The 23,705-nt window shown below is 43.3% G+C and overlaps 1 protein-coding gene across 8 annotated transcripts in view; it reads right to left on the reverse strand.

The window, feature by feature from the left end:
- The window catches only part of CCDC141 (coiled-coil domain containing 141), a 123,748-nt gene that overhangs the window by 67,653 nt on the left and 32,390 nt on the right, over positions 1-23,705 (reverse strand). For 7 of the 8 annotated variants that reach the window (XM_066612340.1, XM_066612344.1, XM_066612339.1 and 4 more), the window contains exons 5-7: positions 21,067-21,175; positions 5,757-6,010; positions 145-264 (exon numbers count right to left, since the gene is read on the reverse strand). In XM_066612340.1, coding sequence (XP_066468437.1) covers positions 145-264; positions 5,757-6,010; positions 21,067-21,175 — 483 coding nt within the window. Of the gene's footprint in view, positions 1-144; positions 265-5,756; positions 6,011-21,066; positions 21,176-23,705 lie in introns of those variants that run through there. The other variant, XM_066612345.1, reaches the window with a different exon arrangement.

Here is a 23,705-nt window from a genome sequence, read left to right on the forward strand (position 1 = left end):
AAATGGTAGAATTACTATGTAAGAAATGTTTACTTCGTAACTGGATTATAATTCTCTGGGAAATATTCCTAGAACAGTAGAACTAGGACTTAGGAAGTGATTAGAGGACTGCAGTGTGTGTGAGTGTTTCAATTGGGTTCTTACCTTAACCTTATTATCCATCTCCTCGTGTTCCTGAAGCAACTCATTGTTTTCTTTTAAAGATGACCCCAAGTTCTGCTTATGTAAATACTCTTTTATATTCTTCTTGTACCAGGAGGTTATCTGAAAGTACAAATCGTATTTTCAATGACTAAAAATAATATTGGGGATGTTCCCAATCATGCAACAAGCCCCACTGAAGTAAGTGGGGTGAAACATGAGTAAAAATCAAGGTTATAGTCACATTCAGTGGGCAGATCCTTCCAACAGTTGGCAGCTTTAAGTTCCACTAATTGAAATTACCTGTGGTTTTCTAAAGCCACACATTGTTTTCTGTGAACTGATTTTAGCTATGTTAGGGGCATTGTGGTTTTTAAAGAATAACCTTCAGAACAGCTTTATCTTGTCATGAAAACATACGGGAAATCACATCTCTGCAAAAAGAACAGGAAATCTGAAAATGATTTAAACAATGCTGGGCCTCCATATGATTATGAAACTGTGTCTTCAAGTTTTAACAAGTCTACAGCACATTAAGATGTGCTTTTATTCTCTGTTATCTTTTATACAGTTGGTACTTTGTATGATAAGCAAAACATTTTTCCAGAAACAATAACTGTTTTTCTTCCTTGTCCTGTCACCACTCTCTATTTCAGCCCTACAAAGCTGCATGATGATCAGTTAGCCTCTGCCGTCTGCACACAGGGGAAAGAAAGCAGGCTCTCCCCTGACAAGCAGAATGTTGAGACTTTGACCCTAAGCTCTCCCTATTCCTCTGGCAATAAGGAATAAATTACCTGCCAGGTTTAAGAATACACTAAGCAAACACCTCCTTTTCTAGTCAGCCCACAAATTCCCCAAAGGCAACGAGTAAAAGAGCTCTACTCCTGCAATGACTTAATCATTGCCTTTTGCATCTCCTTTAATCCTCAGTGCCATGTCCATCTCCCCCTTCCCCAATGCTTGCAGCCATGCCCCAAAGAACTCCCACCTGCTTCAGTGTTGAAGGGGATGCCACTGAAGATTGTAAGGTACAGTGTGTTCTTAAGGGGAAAAGTCCACTCTATTGCCTTCAAATGCCAAATGTGTGGCTCCATATTCTACATATGAAATTTTTATCTCAAACTACTTAAGTTCACTGACCCAAACTATAATTTTTTATTTGCAAAATACATGGTAAAGCATTACACTTATAAATGAGTGTAAAGTTAAGGTTTCTAGCCAATCAAAGAAGAAAAGATGCACAAGAAATTTAATAATAACACAGGCAAGAATGCAGCTTGGAAAAAAATTTAGTGTTTTGACCAACACAGAGATTAGAATTCAGAATTATGTATGTTTAATCCCCATCGAAATTAATGGAGGTCACATGTGCTGAACTGTGCACTGGATTGAGGTTACAGTATATTCTGCCCTTGTAGATAAACCATTTAGCAGTTCCTCTAACTGTTCCTCAGAATATTTTGAAAGCAAACAAAAATGCTTCTACCAATTCTACAACAACAAACTCAGCAAATTACCTAAGGAGTTCAGCATAGCTAGGGATATAAAGAGATAATTAATGTAATTAAAATTTAATTTGATGTCACAACCACAAAGCCGCTTTATAAGTGCTTCCAATTTATTCATTTTGATGTTGTTCCACATTCAAGGCAGGCCTAATTTTATTTTTAAACCACGGTAATGGAAAGGTGGATACATATACCGGTATTTTTAACCATGCGGTTTAGCAGTTCTGCAGATCTTTACAATGAAGAGCCTTCTGTAGTAGGCGAATATTTGGAAAGGGTGGGAAATAGTTAAAGAGAACGCAGCTTGTGCAGGGCTACATATATTTTAGGACAAAACAGGAAGTGGAAGTTCCTCACTCCTAGTCTGAGGTGTTAAAAGGAACAACCTCGCATATCACTTAACTTCTGGACTCAAAAGTCAAAAAGGCATGAGCAGTATCCAGTGGGGGAGTATCATCGGACCTACAACCGCTCTATAGCTGGTACAGGGAGACGAAGGGGGAAAGGAGGCTTGAAAAAGAAAGGGTAGGATCTGGAGTGTACCATTGCCACCAGATTCAGCTCCTTCTGCAGCCTCCTCACTCCCTCTTCTGCCCTCACCCCATCCCTTTTTGCCCCGGCCCCTACCACTACCTTATCTGGTCCAGCAGGCATGGCGGGGTCTGGTGGCGGAGTTGGAGTACTACAGCCTGTTACAGCAATGCTTGCAAAATGGCCACCAATGGAACTCTGCATGCTCAATTTACAGCCATTTTATGACAGCAGATGACTCTTCTGCTGTTGTCAAGCCCTGCTCCCTGCTGAACCTTTTATTGGACATAGCAAATGAAATTATTGGGAAGAAGATGAATTTCTTGTTGCAAACAAGCTTATAGAAGTTACTGAAACAAGGAATGAATTAGGAAACAATACTTTTCAACAAGATCTTTTTACGATTTATTTTGCTGAAGTGGTTTGTATCTCTTTTAAACAGTGAGATGCTATCGAAGAAATCAAAAAGGGAGATCTTTGGTTGGACATTTCTCAAAAGATATAACAAAAAAAGAAAGCAACATGGTGTCCTATTTTGTCTCATGAACTATCATTTGTGATGTCCTCACAATTTGCATAACAATGACTTTAGCCTTTTGCTTTGCAATTTTTTTTCTTTTATCTTATCTTAAATGGGGATTAGTTCTCAGTCTGTAGCCAAAGGCGGTGAAGATGAAACTCCTGATGGAACACAAGATGTGTCATTCTGGGTGCAGATCAATCTAGTCAAGAAAACGGGTAAATCTAGTCCTCCCATGGGCAATAATGAACACCTGATGGATGCTTCAGAGCCTCCCAGCAAGCCCAGGCAACTGCATAAGACTTTACTTGGGGAATGTTATATAAAATGCAGAGAACATTTTGTGATTTATAATGTACCCACAGCTTAATACAAAACAGGTAATATGGCACTCTCCAGGGGGCTATTTGAAGAGCTTGGAGAGGAATTGCAATAATGTACTGCTGCTATTTGCATATTTATTTTATATGCCAGGGCTACCAAATATTTCAGAGAACATAAAACACTATTTCCTTGCGTGTTTGATAAGATGATTTCTGCATAATGTTATATGATTTTTTCAGGTTAACTCAGTGGTCCTCAAACTTTTCCGGCCTGTGGCTCCCTTGACCCCCGTGGCTGTTGGCCATGACTCCCCATCATGTTCCTGAGGGCTGGAAGTGACATCATTAAACAGGAAGTGGCCAGAAATATTTACTATATTAATATTAATTATACTAATCATATCATTAATTAAATGCAGATCTTAAAAATATATTATTAATACACAGCAATATCCATGCTTTATAAATGATCAGCTGCTGATCACTGTTAGAGACAGGGTGCTGGAATAGGTAGATTTTGTCTGGTCCAGTAGGACTTTTTTTTTTTTTTTAAACTTTGTAAGCATACAAATAGAATTGTTTTATCAAATGAACTTTGTGAACAACCAGTCTGACCAACATTACACACACACACACACACACACACACACACACCCCTATGGACCCCAATCCAACTAGTCATTTCTCCCATTCTCCTTGGATAGGATTGAACACTTTATTAATTTAATATAATTAAATTTTTCCAGCAGCTGGTGGGGAGAACAAAAATAAACCATGAAAATATATCAGGGCAGATAAGTGTTTGGTTAGGAGGCTGATTTGTCTTCTATACTAGGAGATGCACAGCTCAAGCCTATGCATGTCTACTCAGAAGTAAGTCCCATTAGAGTCAATGGGGCTTGCTCCCAGGAAAGTGTGGATAGGATTGGGCTGGCAATCACTTCATCAATAGCTGATAAGTATTCCCTTCAAATAGCAAGATTCATCACTTTAAAAATACAGCCTTTCCTCTTCAGTCAAACAACAAGATTATTAAATCACTTTAAAAACTGTTCCCTTTTTCTGCTCCTGGCCAAGTAAAGTGTGTGCTTGTCTCTCCCCTCCCCCTTTGCCAACTGCATGGAAGCAACTTTAAGAGCCCTGGTGACTGGTAAAATAGGAAGTGTTTTATTTGGGGAGGGGGAGGAAAGCAGGAAGGTTTGGAGATCGAAAGGGGGGAGTGGAAGAGGGAGGGGATTGAAAAGAGATATCTCACTTTGATGAGAAGCGATCCTAGGCTGGGAACTAGGAACCAACCAGACAAGGATCAAGGAGGGTTTCTTTCTGACAGTCAGCAAGGGCAAGGACTGCAAAATGAGCATACTCAGTATTTGCCAGCTGGAGGGTTGGAGTTGAAGAGGACACAGAAGGTGACAGCCTCGGAGAGGAGGGAGAAGAGGGCTGGCAGCAACAGCCACTCTCTCAGTCCCTCTCAGAGGGAGCAGCTGAGCAACCCCGTTTCTTCTGCTTTAAAAAAAAGCGCAGAAGATGGAGGGGCTCTGCCCAGGAATGGTGGTGTGACTGTGTCGCTACGAGAGGACAACTCGCGCCTCCCTTGTGCATTCATGGCGCCTCCCCAGGAGCCGTGCCTCACAGTTTGAATAACACTGGATTAACTAATGTTCCTATGCTATGAATACATCCTCCTGGCAAGCTGGCTCATGATTTTCAGTGCGCTGCAGCCAAATCCTTTTATATTTCATATGCTTTGCTCTTTTAACTCTTATACAATAACTGCTGGTTGTTTTTAGTTATGTTTTATTTGTTTATGATTTTTAAAAATTTTAATATGTTTTTGTAAGCTACTTTGGGTGCCCATATGGGAGAAAAGTGAGGGACAAAGAATGAATTAATGAATTAATGCATGTCTATTCAGAAGTAAGTTTCATTGACTTCAATAGGACTTACTCCTAGGAAAGTGTGTACAATAATCTGTACATATCCATGGTTTCACTTATCCAGTTCTCAAATTCCACTCTCCCCCCCCCCCACTACACTCATGACTCATCTCTCTTCATTTGCAAATGCCTGGAAGAAAAAGGCTTTTTGGAAAAGGAAACAGACGGAGAGAAATTAGTCTTGTAGCTGCTAGAGGAATGCTAGAGGAGGTGACAGTGAGCTCTCTAACAGGAAGTAGACAGCAGGACACAGACAGGCAGCGAGAATGCTAATAGTATTAGGATTGTTGGCTAACATTTTCAATTTTTGATTTCCAACCATGTGGTCAAGTATCTCAATTGCATTTTTAAATGGAAGTCATACACTAACAAAAGTTTGAGAGCCACAAACCATATGCTGCGTGCCACTGATCTAGTTCATTGACTGTACAAGTAGATAGTTAAACTATTCTAAGGCTGCAATCCTATACACCCTCTCTTGGGAGTAAGCCCTATTGAATACTATGCAACTGACTTCTGAGTAGACATGCATATTCTGTAAATTATGCATGCTTAATCCCAACAAAATCAATGGTCCTAACTGGGTACAGTGTTGCATGAGATTTAAGCAGCCTTACAGTGAAATGATGTGCCATTTCTCAGAAGTTAGCCCACTGAGATTGGTGGGTTCAAGCCTATGAAAAAGTGAAACATAATTGCACAAATGCGCTACCCTGTCAATCATTTGTAGTCTTAGATAAAGCCTGAATATATGAAGATACTTGTGCATCTCTCTCACTCTCTCAGGCTGTACCTGATTTTCCTGGTGATGCCAATGACAGATTTGCAAGACCTGCTCTAGTCCTTGACGCTGCAGCTTCAAGTATTTGTCCAGTTGCCTTCTTCTGTCTTGCAGAGCTTCAAGGAGGCTGTCAATTTTCAAGCAGCTACTGTGGGCCCCCTGTATGAATTCTGGATTCACATTCGGCCCTTCAGATTTGAATTCCTCTATGAACTCAGTCAGGTCATGGCTTTTGTTTAAGAGAATGAGTGACTTTTCTAAGAGTTCTGTGAAAACAGAATAAAAACAAATGCATGGATATTTAAAACTGCTTTATGGTATACAGGCCTCTTAATGTATACAATCTCATTTCTTATATTTTGCCTATCTTAATTCTTCCCTTTAGTTTATACCATGCATTTTCAACCTCTGTGCCATGGCACAGTGGTGTACCTCAGATGGTCTGCAGGTGTGCCATGGGAGTTTGGGGGAGGATCATTTGTTAACAAGGCCACTGGGGGATGCAAGTCCCTGCTGTCAATGTGGTGTGCCTTGTCAATTGTCAAAAAACTGATGGCATGCCTTGACAATTTTATTGCTTTGTCAGTGTGCCATAAGATGAAAAAGGTTGAAAGTCGCTGGCCTATACGGTTATATATCTAAAGGGTAAGGAACAACGAATTTGGTAACTTCTTCACACAGACTTCAGACAAGCTGTGGAAAAATCCTGCACATGTCAACTCCCAGTCCTAGCCCACAACCAGCAAGTGGCATACAACTCCTGCCGTGTGCAGAAGTTTGACCCACCACTGCATGTGTCACTGAGTGAGACCTAAAAGTAGAATCCTGAATGCAGCAGCAGATGTTCATGTTTGAGCATAGCCTCGGGTATATGCAGCCTTTTCAAATGGTTGTCCTTAAATTACTGTATGCCTGATGGCTGAGTTATGAGGCCTGTGTTAAATAATGATGGGCCTTCCTGAGCAATTTTTTGAGCATGGACAGTACAAGGTAAAAGTATTCAGGGGCCCTCTGCTGAACCACATTCAGACAGCCTTAGTTTCCTCAGTGCTATCTTGTCTTCTCAATTCTGCAACAACCTTTCAATTTTCCTTCTATTGAAAATTCATTTTAAACAGTTGAATAGCTTGCTGGGTGGTTTTCAGCCAATCATTGCCTCTTTGCAAAATGTACCTTACAGACTTGTTGTGAGAAGAAGAAAAATGTATGCCACTCCAAGCTTCTTCGGTGGGACAGAAATGCAATAAGCAAAATAAACAGCTCAACACAAGGAATGGCTGATTTGTACAAATCAGTCTGGCACTGAAGTACATGTTACTTAAATAAGCACTGTGAGAGAGCCGTGTGTCACTAAACACTATCTCTAGGGTGAGTTTTCCATTTCCAATCACAGCCTCAGGCTCTGAGTGCTGAAACAAACTGCAGTTCCATAATTGAGCTGGATGCCCGCCTTGCACATGGTTATGCAGAATATAGCACAAGATCTACTGAAGGTCAATGCTGTGTATCTGGGTTTCAGTTTGAAATTTTCATTATAAGACTGTTAGCCACATAAAGATATATTGAGTGGCTATCAGAGGAGGGTGGGTGGGTGGTTGGAGGCTGATGTACAGGGATTCTAAGAGCCTTTAATATTCTATCCAGCAGAGGGCAGTGGTGCCATTCAAAAAAATATTTGCCTCTTATTACCCCTATGACATCCCACACAGGGCATTGAAACCTCTGCACGCTGTTTGCCAGGATTGACATATCCTGAATCCCCACATATAGTGTAGGTAGTCTATATATTATGTCAGTGTGTACATATTTGTACATCATGTATGTGATATTTGACCAAGCAGCCTTTCTTTAAGGCACACACATGGAGGATGAAAATTTGCAGTATCAGGTTACCATTCAAACTAGGATCTTTTAAAAACAGGCAAAAGGGCAGAATGAAAAATCTAAACTCTACATTTTCTCTCTCTTTGGCAGCAGAATTGGTTCAAAACTTCACATGCTCATCCCTACACAGACAAACTTGAAACATTTTCCTATATATAATAGTTATTATTGATGCTGATGAAACACCTCTTGGCAGCAGACATAATGCATGTCCTAATGACCGAGCTATTTCATAATAGTATATATAGTATATGACCTATAGTGTATGGTCATAATAGTATATGACCATAATAAAAATCTGCAAATGTAAATGCAGCTTCAAGGGCAGGGTCAAAAATATTTTATGCTTTAGTTTTGAAAGTCACCTGTGTGTTCTCTCAGGGGAAAACAACCTTCTCTGAATATACATGATCACTTAATTTCAAAGTTACAATGTGTATATCCCTAAACAAAAGCACTACTCCTCAGAGTGCACCTTTTAAAACATTGATGATATGCTGCAGCATTGAATCACACCACAAGCTGTGTTCCCAGCAGTGATTTAGCCAATATTCTCTACTATGCAGTCAGGGATTAGTGGGGTAAGATCAGGGGTTGGGATGTCAATTTGAACCAAATCAAATCTAGAATGGAATTAGATCTAGAGAGGAGGCAAAGTATACAGGTCCTGCCTCGTTATCCACTGATCTGGCTTACAACAGATTCCAGGGTCCACTTTAAACGCCTTGTAATAAGGGAAAAAAGTGCCAAAATCCCATTTCCTATCTTCGTGCTGTTAAACCGCACTGGTTGCAAGCTTCTCAGGGGTTAAAGATGGCTTTAAAGACCCACTTCCAGGTTTCTTGCTCCTCCACTGTTGCCCCAGAATGCACTGGTACAGACGCTATACTGGTTGAATGTGGTATAGCATCTATACCAGGGGTGTCCAAATGTTTTGGCAGGAGGGTCACATCATCTTTCTGACACTGTGTTGGGGACATAAATTTTGAATGAATTTATTAGAAATAGAACTTATATGAATGGAGGTCTTGCAGTAGCTCAAGGTCTATAAAAGGCATTGCACAAAGCAAGGCCAGCCTTTGCTTCGCTGCCACTGCTGCATCACAGACATGAAACAGCAAGTAGTGGAGGGAGCCCTCGTGCCACAGCTCAGGTGAGAGGTCCAACAGTCGTCCTCATACTGAGAGCAGTTGCATCGGGCCAGCATGGGCTCCAGCAAGTCTCTGGAGGGCCAGAGGGCCTGATTGGGAGCCCTTGAGGGCCGCAGGTGGCCCCCGGGCTGGGGTTTGGGCACCCCTGATCTATACCAATGCATTCTGGGGCATCAATGGAGGAGCAAGAAACCTGAAAGTGGGTCTTTAAAGCTATTTCTCCAATGATTTGGTATCCACGGATTTTTTTTTTAATCCACTGGGGGTTCCGGAATGACAGCATCATGTCAGAGTTCCATGTGAGAGACAAACAGAAGACAAGAAAATGAGCAAAACTAGAAACATTTCTCTTCACCTTCCCTTTCTTTTTAGCTTTGTTTTTTTTTTTTCAATTAGTGGTATTAGTTGTTTTAAGTGGGTTTTAAAACACCATCTATTGGGATTTTCTTTTAAACAGATACATGTTAAATAAATGAATACATACGAGGGTGGAAACAGGCAGTCAAGGTACATAGTAGCTGAAGAGACATACATTTGAAGAGACAAATCGATGATATTGTGTAAAAAGAGGGAGAAATTTAAGAAGGACTGCAGAAAAGTGTAGGAAGGCAAGACTCTGCAAGGCAAACAAGTTGTTCTGGGCAGTGTTAGTGTTCAGTTGCTGGGGGTCCAGGCACAAAGCCCTGCCCTGGCCCCCCTTGGCACCTCCATTCACCTTGATAGTACATTGGACACTACCCCTTTCACTGATACTGGGAATTCATGGGTCAGTCTGCTGATGGCATAAGCCATTTGCCTGTGCCCTTCCTGGTCAACTGCTGACACCACCCCTGGCTCAGAGACAGAATTGGTAACCATCCTTTTGTTGCTTCCTTTCCCCCCTTAGGTGAGGTCACTAGAATGCTATGGCCAAAAGGACAAAAAAAAAAAAAAGCCACATTAACAGCCCAATCGTATGTGGGATGAACACTGGCGGAGAGTGAGCATTGGCTGCTGAAAAAAGCACCACAAAACACCTTCTGGGAGAGTGCTCAGTAGTGCATTGCCGGGATGCTAGCAGGAAGGCCAGAGCCTTCCTACACACTTTGCCGTCTGTCCTGCGGCTCACCAGAACAGGTAAGTCAGTGGGAGAGGTAGGATAGGGGAGGGGAGGGCAGAACAGGAGAGGGGAGGGGACACAACTGGGAGGGAAGGTTGCGAGAGAGGGTGGATCCGGAGGTGATGTGTGTGCTGGATCCTATCCCTTTTACCTACAGCCCCCCAACCCCTTTCTTTCCTTTGAGCTAGTAAAAACTCTAGCGCAGTTCCGAGGAGACCTATTGTGAAGTAGGACACTTGCAGAGGTGTAAGGAGTTTTAAATCCCCCTTTGCCAATGAAGTCTTCCAATCTACCCACCCCCATTGGATAGAGCATACCCGTTTTTGGCACTGCTGCACTGGGGTGGGAGAATAGGATTGGACTGTAAGTATGACAATCTGCATGTTTACTTTTGGGTCAGCAGGAGATGGTTGAGATCTGAAAAATACCATCAGGCATTTTTTAAAAAGAAGTCAAAGTTACCCTCAAGATTGTGGTAATACCCATTCTTCATTAACAGATGCATTTTCCCCTCAACATAAAATCTGATTTGACTGCCATACAGACAATACAAAAGACAATTTTAATTACATACATGACTACCCATTTCTGAACTCTTATCTCTCTCTTTCTCTCTGAAAAGGCATAAAACAAAGAAGAAACGAATCCGATATCAACCCTTGCCCCTTTGGGAAACAGCCATATTCTTCCAGACTATTTTCCCAGCGGCAAACAATTTCATTTGATTGTTCTTAGTGATGGACCTCTTTTGAGCAATGGCAATCAATCAGTATTAGGTGTTCCAAGGCCAAATTGCTGTTTGATGAGCACTTCAGACCAATGAAGATTGAATTCAGACCACCAAACTCATATTAGGGTGACCAGGCTTCAATCCACTATTCTGTCTTCTTGAGCGGAATTACACATGATTCAAACCACTGGCTTCTGAACCAGCTTGGTTCCTTTTTCTTTTTCTTTAATGTGGGATTTTCAAAAATGAATGAAAGCAGTTCAAATGTATGTTAAAGGTAACATTTGATTAAAATTAGATGACTACAGCACTGGACTAGCAGAGGAAGTAACAAAATCCCATGAGGGATTAGGAAAGCTTTTAAAATGGATTTCAATTGTCTTTGTTTTCCCATTATAGTTAGCGGTTTTTTTTATAATGCAATGCTCTAGTGTCCTCTTTGCAAAAATGATTCGCATGTTTAAATAGCAGGAATTGTGATGTGGGAATATTGAATGCATAAGAGTGCATGGTCGAGCTAGTGCTGGCACCAGCTCGACCTGATTCTCACCAGATGCTCCAGCCTTCCCAGCATCAGGATCACACGCAGCTATCAGGGTGCTGCCTGTGACACTGACCACTCGCTGGTGTGCAACAGAGTGAAACTGCAAACAAAGCGACTGTATCACACGAAAAGGGAAGGAAGACCTCGCATTGATACGAGCAAGACCCGGGATCAGAGAAAAGTGGAGGAATTTGCATGAGCGCTTGAGGAATCTCTTCCAGGCCCGGTCGATGCAAACGCATCCAACAGATGGGAACATTTCAAGAATGCCGTTTACAACAACGCCTTGTCCATATTTGGCAAGAAGACAAACAAGACAGCAGACTGGTTTGAAGCCCACTCTGAGGAGTTGACACCAGTCATTGAGGAAAAGAGGAGAGCTCAAGCAGCATAGAAGGCCTGTCCCAGTGAGCGCAACCTGCAGGTCTTCCGAGGTGCTCGCAGCAAAGTCCAGCAGACTGCCAGGAGATGTGCTAATGACTACTGGCTCCAGCTCTGTTCCGAGATACAGATAGCAGCTGACACGGGCAACATCAAGGGGATGTATGATGGTATCAAGCAGGCCCTAGGTCCAACACAGAAGAAAATTGCCCCTCTGAAGTCTGCCACAGGCAAGGTCATCCAGGATCGGGCGCAGCAGATGGAATGCTGGGTGCAGCACTACTCTGAGCTATATTCCAGAGAAAATGTAGTCACCGAAGAAGCGCTGAACAACATTGAGTGCCTGCCTGTGCTGGAGGAGCTTGACAGTGAACCAACCCTAGAAGAACTTCACGTGGCCCTGGACTCCCTTGCCTTTGGCAAGGCACCTGGAAAAGACAGCATCCCTGCTGAAGTCCTAAAGTGCTGCAAAGAGATCATCATCACTGAGCTGCATGAAATCCTTTGTCTCTGCTGGAGAGAAGGTGGAGTACCTCAAGACATGAGGGATGCAAACATCATCACGCTGTACAAGAACAAAGGCGACAGGGGTGACTGCAACAACTACCGTGGCATCTCTCTCCTTAGCGTTGTAGGAAAGTTGTTTGCCCGAGTTGCACTAAAGAGGCTCCAGGTACTTGCAGAGAGCGTTTATCCAGAATCACAGTGTGGATTCCGAGCCAACAGGTCCACCACTGATATGGTATTCTCCCTTAGACAACTGCAGGAGAAATGCAGGGAACGACAGCCACTCTTTATAGCCTTCATAGATCTCACGAAGGCTTTCGACCTGGTCAGCAGGGATGGCCTCTTCAAGATTCTCCCCAAGATTGGATGTCCACCCAGGCTCCTCAGCATCATCAGATCCTTCCACAAGGACATGAAGGGCACTGTTGCCTTTGATGGCTCCACATCACACCCCTTTGTCATCCGAAGCGGCGTGAAGCAGGGCTGTGTTCTTGCACCAACCTTGTTTGGGATCTTCTTCGCTGTCCTGCTGAAGCAGGCCTTTGGAACTACAACAGAAGGCATCTATCTCCGGACCAGATCAGATGGAAAGCTCTTCAACCTCTCCAGACTGAGAGCAAAGTCCAAAGTCCAGCTGAAATGTCTGCGTGACTTCCTCTTTGCCGACGATGCAGCTATCACTACCCACTCTGCCAAAGATCTCCAGCAGCTCATGGATCGTTTTAGCAAGGCCTGCCAAGATTTTGGACTGACAATCAGCCTGAAGAAAACACAGGTCATGGTTCAGGATGTGGACTCACCTCCCTGCATTACAATCTCTGCGCATGAACTGGAGGTTGTCCATGACTTTGTGTACCTTGGCTCAATGATCTCCGACACTCTTTCTCTCGATACCGAGCTAAACAAACGCATCGGTAAAGTAGCTACCACGTTTTCCAGACTCACAAAGAGAGTCTGGTCCAACAAGAAGCTGACGGAACATACCAAGATCCAGGTCTACAGAGCTTGCGTCCTGAGTACACTTCTGTACTGCAGCAAGTCATGGACTCTTCACTCACAACAGGAGAGGAAACTGAATGCTTTCCACATGCGCTGCCTCCGACGTATTCTCGGCAACACCTGGCAGGACAAAGTTCCAAACAACACAGTCCTGGAACGTGCTGGAATCCCTAGCATGTATGCACTACTGAAACAGAGACGCCTGCGTTGGCTCGGTCATGTCGTGAGAATGGATGATGTCCGGATCCCAAAGGATCTCCTCTATGGAGAACTTGTGCAAGGAAAGCGCCCTACAGGTAGACCACAGCTGCGATACAAGGACATCTGCCAGAGGGATCTGAAGGCCTTAGGAGTGGACCTCAACAAGTGGGAAACCCTGGCCTCTGAGCGGCCCGCTTGGAAGCAGGCTGTGCAACATGGCCTTTCCCAGTTTGAAGAGACACTTGGCCAACAGTCTGAGGCTAAGAGGCAAAGAAGGAAGGCCCATAGCCAGGGAGACAGGCCAGGGACAGACTGCACTTGCTCCCAGTGTGGAAGGGATTGTCACTCCCGAATCGGCCTTTTCAGCCACACTAGACGCTGTTCCAGAACCACCTTTCAGAGCGCGATACCATAGTCTTTCGAGACTGAAGGTTGCCAACTAACTAAGAGTGCATGATCAGACTTATGAATTTCTTAAGCCCATATGGAACAACTTCCTTAGAAAAAACTGAGGATCACTTCATTATAAATTTTCTTCATGAAGACGATTGCTGTTTCAGGAAATACAAGCATACTGTATTGAGTGTTGTGTAATTCACGCCACATGTGGACCAATCAACAGACGGCTCTTACAGATCTTTGTGAATTCAATGCATGAATGCAACAACTGTTCACACAGTGAACATAGCTTGCTATGCTGGCCTTTTATAGGCATGTGAGTAAATAACATGTCCACATGCATCACTGCACAGATTGTGTTAAGGGGACATTAATAAGTGCTCTTCAGTAGTATATTGCACTTGGCTAATACCACACATGACATGTATGCATATGGACAACTGCTTTCTTAAACCTTCACCAAAATCAAGCTCTTTGGGCATGTTAAACGCATGAATAAAACAATTTTAATTTGTTGTATCATGTATTCTGTAAAAACAGTGATCAAGTGTAGTGACTGAGGGCCCAATCCTGTCCAACTTTCCAGCACTGATGCAGCCCCAAGATAAGAGAACAAACATTTTCCTACCTTGAGGGGGCCTCAGTGACTGCCCCCCCCCACTACAGGATGCAGCGCACACCCCACTGGCATGGCTACATCAGTGCTGGAAAGTTGGATAGGATTGGGTCCTAAATGTGCCTGGGTAGTAAGGGTGACACCAAATTATTTAAGACATTTTAAATGTCTTTCATTTAAGTTTCCTAGTCAGCCCATTTTGCTCATGATCTTACATACTGTACTTTTGTTTGCCATGAATTAATATTATTTGGTAGTAAGGGCTATGAAAACAGAAAGCTTTCTAGATAAGTATGCCCCAACCCAGCTAAAGCCTGTTGTGACTGACTTAAGTTCCTTAAGCAACTTTACTTGCTTTAAGTGAGATGTGCAGCACAACCCTATCCATTTCACTGGGAATGGACACCTTTTTATGTGTGTTTGGTGCAGCTTATACCCTAGTACAGTGGTACTAAAACTTTTCCAGCCAGTGGCTCCCTTGACCCCGTGGCTGTTGGCCATGACTCCCCATCGTGTTCCTGAGGGCTGGAAGTGACATCACTAAACAGGAAGTGGCCAGAAATATTAACTATATTAAATATATTAAACATATTATAATATATTTATTATAATATAATATTAAATATTAAATATATATTAACTATATTAATATTAATTATATTGATCATATCATTAATTAAATGCAGATCTTAAAATATACTATTAATACACAGCAATATACATGCTTTATAAATGATCAGCTGCTGATCACTGCTGGAGACAGGATGCTGGAATAGGTAGATTTTGTTTGGTCCACGAGGACTCTTTTTTTTTTTTAACTTTATAAGCATACCAATAGAATTGTTTTATCAAATGAAGTTTGTGAACAACCAGTCTGACCAAGATTACACACTCACACAATCACACACACACCCCTGTGGACCCCAATCCAACTAGTCATTTCTCCCATTCTCCTTGGATAGGATTGAACCCTTTATTAATTTAATGTAATTAAATTTTTCCAGCAGCTGGTGGGGAAAACAAAAATAGAGCATGAAAATATATCAGAGCTGATAAGGGTTTGGTTAGGAAGCTGATTTGTCTCCTATACTAGGAGATGTACAGCTCAAGCCTATGCCTGTCTACTCAGAAGTAGGTCCCATTAGAGTCAATGGGGCTTACTCCCAGGAAAGTGTGGATAGGATTGGGCTGGCAATCACTTCATCAATGGCTGATAAGTATTCCCTTTAAATAGCAAAATTCATCACTATAAAATTACAGCCTTTCCCCTTCAGTCAAACAACAAGATTAATAAATCACTTTAAAAACCCTTTAAAGTACTCTTTTTCTGCTCCTGGCCAAGTAAAGTGTGTGCTTCTCTCTCCCCCTCCCCCCCTTTGCCAACTGCATGGAAACAACTTTAAGAGCCCTGGAGACTGGTAAAATAGGAAGCATTTTATTTGGGGAGGGGGAGGAAAACGAGAAGGCTTGGAGATCGAAAGGTGGGAGTGGGAAGGGGTTGAAAAGAGAGATTTCACTTTGATGAGAAGCGATCCCAGGCTGGGAACTAGGAACTAACCAGACAAGGATCATCGAGGGTTAAGGACTGCAAGCTGAGCATGCTCGGTACTTGCCAGATGGGGGTTGGAGTTGAAGAGCTTTGGAAACAACATGCAGCGAACACAGAAGGCGGCAGCCTCAGAGTGGAGGGAGAAGAGGGCGGGGCGGCAGCAGCCACTCTCACAGCTGAGCAGCTCCTGTTTCTTCTGCTTTAAAAAAAAGCCCAGACTATGGGCAGAAGACAGGCTCTTCTGGGTATTCTGCCCAGGGGTGTGACTGTAGCGCTGCGAGAGGACATCCTGCGCCTCCCCTTTGAGTTCCTGGCGCTTCCCTAAAGAGCTGTGCTGCACAGTTTGAATAACACTGCCCTAGTAAATTGGTTTAGGATTGCAAAACTAGTTGTAACTAGATTTAGCTGGTGAGACGCCATGATTTCCACTGGTGTGATGTTTGAATGAAAAGCTGGAATATAATGTAGACCGTTATGTCTTCCCAGAAACCAGCTATTTTAAGGATGCCCAGAAAATGAGATATGAAGTTCTCTTTTAGTTTCCATATTTCTGATGTTTATTAGTTTGGGCCAGTCCCACTTGAATCTGCCTACTCTTGTTTGTGGTCTAACGGACCTTATATGTTACATGGCACTGTATGACAAGACAAGAAACAACTGTGGTGTCAATCCCAGGCAGCCCAAAACTGAGCTGCCTGGTGCCCAAGGCTGCAGCGGCTCCAAAATGGCTACTGCTGCATCCTATGGAAATTGGACAGCTGAGGGAGACCCTCACGCCACCTCTGGGGAAGTGGATATTTGTTCCTTTCCCCAGGTAAGGTAAGAAGTCTTGCAATGGGGCTTCTCTGCACTGGCTATTAAGCCAGCTCTGAGTAAAGTAGTCCAGTGTCAGGTAGGGTGACCTGATGCGAGGCTTTGGATCTGGTGAAGCTCAGTCCCGCCCTGCTCCCTCCCCCTGCCTTGCCTTCTCTCCTCCCCAGAACACCTCCCTCCCCACGCCCGACTTACTGTTCTGTCGCCCGGCATTTGCACTGCCTCCGACCGGCACCGGTCCAGCACAAGTTCCGGTGCTGGGCCAGCACTGACTGCCGCAAGCATGCTTTATGGCATGTTTGCAACAGTGTGCAGGACCCTAAGCCTTCCATGGATTTTAAATTCAGCTCAAGGAAAGACTCAGGAATTGTTGCCATAGTTTCTTCCCACAGGCCTGGAAAATTATGTTCTGTGGCTCTTTGTTTGTCTAAAAGATTTGTAGCCTTCCTCTCCTTGACTTAGATGGCCTCAGCTCTGTTGAGAATCTGGGAAACATACTAAATGCAAAGAGAGTTGTTGTACCACACACCCTTTGAGTCTAAACAGTATAATCTGGACATGCTTCAGTTGTACACATTGCCAGTGATAGCGGGTGTTTAGTGAAAGGTGTGTCATGAGCTCCCTTCTTGAACAGTAGCTTTACTGTTGCACCACTATAGTGGAAGTGACTGTTTTTAAAAGCCTTTTAAATATCTATTGAACTTAACTGCACATTTTTTTACAGCCAAAAGCCTAGAATGTGTATTTGGTAGCCTTTACAAAACAGACAGAGAGGGTGCAGAGCATATAAATCAGCCATTGCATAGGATGGAGTCATCATAAATGCTTTGAGAGAACATAAATGGAGCGATGACTGCTGCATATTTTTCCCCAAGTTCCCAAATGATTGCCTGCAGCTCCCTTTCAGCCTGCTAATTCAACTTCCCAGCACAGATGGACAACAACATTCAGCAGGCATACTGTACATCACACAACTACACAGTGCCAGAAACTGATCAGGTTTTTCAACATCATGCTGATACCACCTGGAGAAAGAACAAAATACAATGCATGCATGAGTTACAGATTTGATTTTGCATGCTAGAACTGAAAAGGGGATCTCATTGTTACGTGGGCAGTGGCCTCAGACATCACACAGAGGCCTAGAAAGGCCTTTTTCTCCACAAATGTTTCAAATCCTTTCTGGCACCCACCCTTCTGATTAGACTGGTAGTCCTACAAAAACGTATTAGGTTTTGAAAGACACAGAGCCTGATATCCTGGAAGTAACCTCTTGCCATCTAGCTTAGACCTTCTTGATCATCAAAGAGAACTTGCTCCCAGTAGTTTTGGCTCCCACCCTCCATTTCCATTTGTGTTTATCTAAGACTACTTTGAGTAGTCTTTCCCAATATGATAAATGCCAAGACGAGGCTCACTGAACCAGGCTCAGCTGCCAGGTGGCTTAGCCAGGCTGCTGCCAATTGCAAGCTTCAAAAAATTGCAAATTTTATGTCCTTTCCCTTGGATGAATTCTCATACTGAAATCTAGTTCATGTTTGTTTGTTTGAAGCAAAATTGCAAATATTTGGTTTAGTGTTATGATGCTCTGGAGCCACCTGTAAAAAATGGCTGGACACTCTGTGCACCCACCAACAGCCCACCAGTGGCTGCACCAGTGCATGTAATGTGGGGGGGGGGAGGCACGTCATGAGCGATTCAAGGGGAAACCATGGACAGTTTAAGGGTGGAAGGGATGAATCTCAGTGGCAACAGTGCACACTAGATCCTATACCTCTTCCTGACCCAGAGTCACTCCCTTACTCTCCAGCAAAAGAGCTGATGTGGGTCTGATGAGATCCATTAATGGCCAGGTGGCCTGCAGAAAGGTAAGTATAAAATACTTTTATTTACCTATCCCAGGCCATCTGGTCACACACACCCCCACTATAGCATGTAGTATGTGCTGCACTGGTGCCACTGCATACTATGGACTGGAGGGGGATAGGATTGGACTATCAGTTGTAGCATCATGCACTTGAAATTCCTTTCTAGAATCAGAGCTAGCTGTTTAGAAGGAAAATGGATCATTGAACTGAAAAGCTGACAGACAGCCCATTAAATAGGCAAACAACTGGGGTGTGTGTTGGTGGGGCTGCATAGGGAGTCTGAGACCACTTTATGAATGACCAATGAGCAACTGAGACTGAGAAGCCAAGTCAATGCCCACCAGGCTTATAGGACGAGGTGGAATGCTGTTGCTCCTTTTGCACCATCTGATCCTTATTGATATAATAACTGCAATCAAAATTGGAGTTTCAATCACCAACAAATGGAATTTTGCAAAGAAGGGGGTAAAACTTGTTTCACCAGTGGCGTCACTAGGGAGGTGCGGGGGGTGCGGGCCGCACTGGGTGACGCGCCAGGCCAGGCAAAGGGGAATGTGAGGACCCAGAATGGTCCCAATCTGATGGGACTGGAGTGCAACAAAAGCCCCAAAAGGCAGCCTTGCCCCCCCCCACTAGAAAGGACCAACAAAGAGGCTTGAACTGGTAAGGCGAAAGTTTTCTATTTTGCACTTGCAGTTTCCCTCACAGCCCAATCCTACCCACACTTTCCTGGGAGTAAGCCCCATTGAATCTAATGGGACTTACTTCTGAGTAGACAGGCATAGGATTGGTCTCTCAGACTTGTAAAGCTAGGTGGGTCTTTGTATTGATGTGCTTGAAATAGAAGGACTTTAAACTGGGCACTGGGGAGGGCTGAAGATCTCACTGATTCTTTGGGGGGGGGGTTATTGCAGGCAGGCTACAAAGAAAACTCACTTGGTGGAACAGGACTGGCTTCCCCTTATTTAATTATTTATTTTATTTTAATTTAACAATTTATAATTATTTATTTTAATTTGCTTGATGATGTCACTTCTGGCCATGACATCACTTCCAATGGGTCCTGGACAGACTGTCATTCTAAAAAGTGGGTCCCAATGCTAAAAGTATGAGAACTGCTGCAATAAGGTGTCAGTAAGTTGACACAGGGGTGCGCGTGTGTGTGTATATGACTCCACAAGTTTTCAAAATCACTAAAATCAGAGTTTGGAGGAATAAGACCATCATGTTATATATCAATCAATGCGTAATTTCATGCAGAATGCAGTGAAACAAACCACATTGAAATATCTGTGTTCTATCATAAGGTACTGTCAAAAAACCAGTGGGGGCAGGGCGATGGTACATCACCATGCCCACCACCTGGGGTGTTGCCCCGCCCACTACATGGGGTGATGCACAGGCCTCCCGCACGGGGTGATGCGAATCCTAGTGATGCCACTGTGTTTCACTGACCATAGCATAGCAATAAGACCCGATAGCACTCCACTTCATTGGTTCTTTTCACCATACTCTAGTTCAGGGGTCTCCAAACTTTTTGACCAGAGGGCCGCATCAAATATCTGCCATGGTATTGAGGGCCGGAAAAAAAAAATTTAAATATAAAATTTATTTAAATAAATTAGAGATGGAACTTAGATGAGTGAATAAATGAATGAATGGCTCATTGAACACCCTCCAGGCGCAACCAGAGCATAGTTCCAGTCTTGTTTGGCCAAGTGGGCTAGAGGCTTTCAGGGGATAAGAGGCTGGCCGTGGGCCGGATAGAGGCTCGCCGTGGGCCGCATCTGGCCCCCGGGCCGGGGTTTGGAGACCCCTGCTCTAGTTAGCAGATAGATCCTAAAATCATAGAGTTGCAAGGGACCCATCAAACCACAGAGTTTAGACCACACACACACACACACACACACACACACACACACACACACACAAGCTAGAGACAGGGCATACTATAGAGCAGTGATTTTCAACCCTTTTCATCTCATGGCACACTGAGAAGGCACTAAAATTGACAAGGCACCACCAGCCAGGGACTCACATCCCCCCAATGGTACTACTAACAGATATCCTTCCCTCAAACTCCTATGGTACACGACCATTCAATAGTTGAAAATCTCTGCCATAGAGGAAGGTGCCTGCAGAGCAAACAATCCTGATAACTCAAGCACGTGAGCTGGGAAAACACGTGACAAGGCAAGGCCAAAAAACTCAAACTAAGCAAAAAACAAAGAGTTACGGAAGTGACTGGCTTTATGGCTTCCCATGGAGAAGTCTGCTGACTGGTATATCCTTACTCAAAACCAGGTAAGAAAGTTTTGTGCTTTTAATTTTTTTTTCAATATTTGAAAGAACAGTCAGAGGACAGGTAAAAGAGAGAGAGAAAATACAGAAAAACATATATGATAGAATAAAAGGTGGATGTTATTTCTAGGTTTGTAATTTTAAGTACTTTTAAGATTAGTCTGCTGGCCCAGAAAATTATTTTATATTTCCTCCTCTTACAAGATGAGGAATAAATAGAATTCATTCATAAGCCCCACATCCTAATATGTCACATTAAAAGGAGAAAGCCCTTTCATACCTTTGGTGTGGCATTCATGCTGATGCAGAAGTTCTTTCAAGGATTCTGTATTCTCAAATTCCTGGGAGTTCTGTAGGAAATCTTCAACTTCGTTGATCTTGACAGCAAACTGTTGAAGGGCCAAAAGGCTGATCAAGAGAGTGTAGAAAGTGCCCTGGTTCATCATACTGATGGGGGCAAAGGGGGGGGGAATGCATGCAACATAAAACCAATCATCCAACAGAAAAATTAATGATATAAAATGCCTCAAACACTCTCTGAAATAGGAATGTTTTAATTTGTTTATAGAAGGAAAGAAGTGAGAGTGCTAGATCAACCTCACTAGATAGCAGTAGCGACCTGCATTGAGGCGCCCTGGGGCAAAGATCCACAATGAGGCCCCCCACGTGAAGTCACCCCCCTGTTGCCTTTGAACTCACAAATGCAGGGTGAGGTTTGTTACCTGGAGTGCTACATCCCATTTAACACTCTGAGGGGAGGTACAGCAGAAAACAGCTTGTTTATTGCTGGTACCAAAGCAAGGCAGCAAGGAGGCCCAGTTGCCTCAGATCATGCGCAAGTGTAGCTAGACACAGCTAGCTTTTTAGTTAGTTCAAGCAATACATTCAACAGGCAAAAAATCTGGTAAATTTCCTTCCCTGCTGAACTCAAACACCCCCTTTACCCCCCTATTAGTTGCTTTGGCAAGATAACACAGACCAGCTCTGTCTGGTCTTCAAGGACTAAGGCACTAGACAGCCAGGCACTGGTTCAGGAGTGGCTCACAGCTTCTTGACATTCCATTTTAGAACCAGAGTCAGAACTGATGTTAAAATGGCATTGCTTTGGCTAGAGTTTAGTGAGAGCTCTTGGTTCATGGCATCACCTCCCACTCACCTGCAGTGCAACGGAGCCTCGTGCGACTCCACAACTGACTGGGGAAGCCATCTGAGGCTTCCTCGTGGTCTTAAACTGTACTTTTGGTTGTTTCCAACCATGTCAGGAGCCTCAGAAGGCTTCCTGGTCCTAGAGACCAGGTCCTAGAGACATGCGCCCAGGATATTTGCCCCATTCACTGAATGGTAGGTCCACTGCTGCTGGATAGGCAATTTCATCAAGGAATTTTCCAGTGCTCAAAAATTCTTCCTGAGCATCAACCTGCCCAGAAGGCAGAGATAAAGCAGAGCATCAAATTACCATTATTAAGTTATTCTGAACACTACTAATTATTAGATTATACGGCTGGCCAGGTTCATACGGGAGCAGGACAGCAGTCCTTCAGGTAGTCCACAGGCCAAGACTATTTAGGACTGTAAAGATCAAAGCCAGCACCCAAATTGCACCTGGAAGCCAAGTGTGCATCAGTGAAGTTGCCTAGGGATAGGTATTTTACAGTCCATGCAGCAGGTAACAGTGAAGAACTAGGTTGCCACATTCTGGACCAACTGCAGTTCCCAATTAGGCTTCAAGGGAAGCCCCCTGTAGAGCACACTACCGTAACCTAAATAGAAAGCCCTAGAGCCACATAAGAGAATGGTGAGGTTAGCCACTGTCCTCAAACATGCCTGAGGAATACCACTCTGAATTTCTTTAGAAAATTCTTCAGAAATATATTCTGCAATTTCTAGATATAGCTTATTCCTAGGGTGTTTTTTATTTTTTATTTTATTTTATTTATGTTAAAAATTCATAAAACCACAAAACACTGCCTTTTTTGTGTTAAAATACCCAAATAAAAATTTAAAACACCACACTTTTGTGTTTATGATATTTTCCAGAAATTAAAATAATTACTTTTCCAATTAGAAATAATACTGTGGCTGCATCTGCTGACACTATATCATCTACCTAGTACATTTTAAAGCAATTATAATTTATAATTTATTAAAATGCACCCTTGGAATATAAACACATAACACCACAATTTGCTATTTTGATCAAGAAATTTTGGGGAAAATATCACCAAAAAAACATACCCCTACTTATTCCTTTAATTCAGCGGTCCCCTGCCCCATCTCAGGAGGTGGCATAAGTCCCAGCAACTCCAGGATGCTCAGGAATGGGGACTGGGGGGGTGGGGCCAGAGGCAACTGAATGGCCGTGCTTTTCTGAGCTCTTGAAAGCTCTTGGGAAAGCATGCTATTTCCTCCCAAAAAACCCTGGGTCTGAAGATCAGGAGAGGAGGATCAGGAAAGTTTCAATCCTACAGATGGTGTACGGTTTCAGAGAGGAAGGGCCCAGCCAGGGGCTTTTTTTTTTTTTTTCTCCAAGGGAACCCAGCAATCAATGTTGGTGTTGGTGAGGATTCATGTTGAAACTAAGCTGAAGGCCCCAAGCAGGGAAGGACATTGGAAGAACTAAGTGAGTGTTGTTTTGCTGTGTATGTCTGGCATTGTTTGATTAATTGACTGCCTGATTAAGCTTTTGCCCGAGGGAAGAAGGAGGAGAGGCAGGTTCCCCCCCTCTGGGAAGAGGAAAGAGTGGGGAGGCTTTCTCCACTCATTTGTTTGTTTGTGTGAGAAGTTTTGGAGGAGACCTGCCAAGCTTGTTATGGAAATATGAGAGCATAACTCTAACTTTATAAATCTAAAACTCATTGGATTACAAATTAATCGATTTGGAATATAAACTTTGTTTTGAAATGCTCAGTTTCGTTTTCC

Source organism: Tiliqua scincoides, chromosome 1 (genome assembly GCF_035046505.1).
Source record: "Tiliqua scincoides isolate rTilSci1 chromosome 1, rTilSci1.hap2, whole genome shotgun sequence".
NCBI classification, from domain to species: Eukaryota; Metazoa; Chordata; class Lepidosauria; order Squamata; family Scincidae; genus Tiliqua; species Tiliqua scincoides.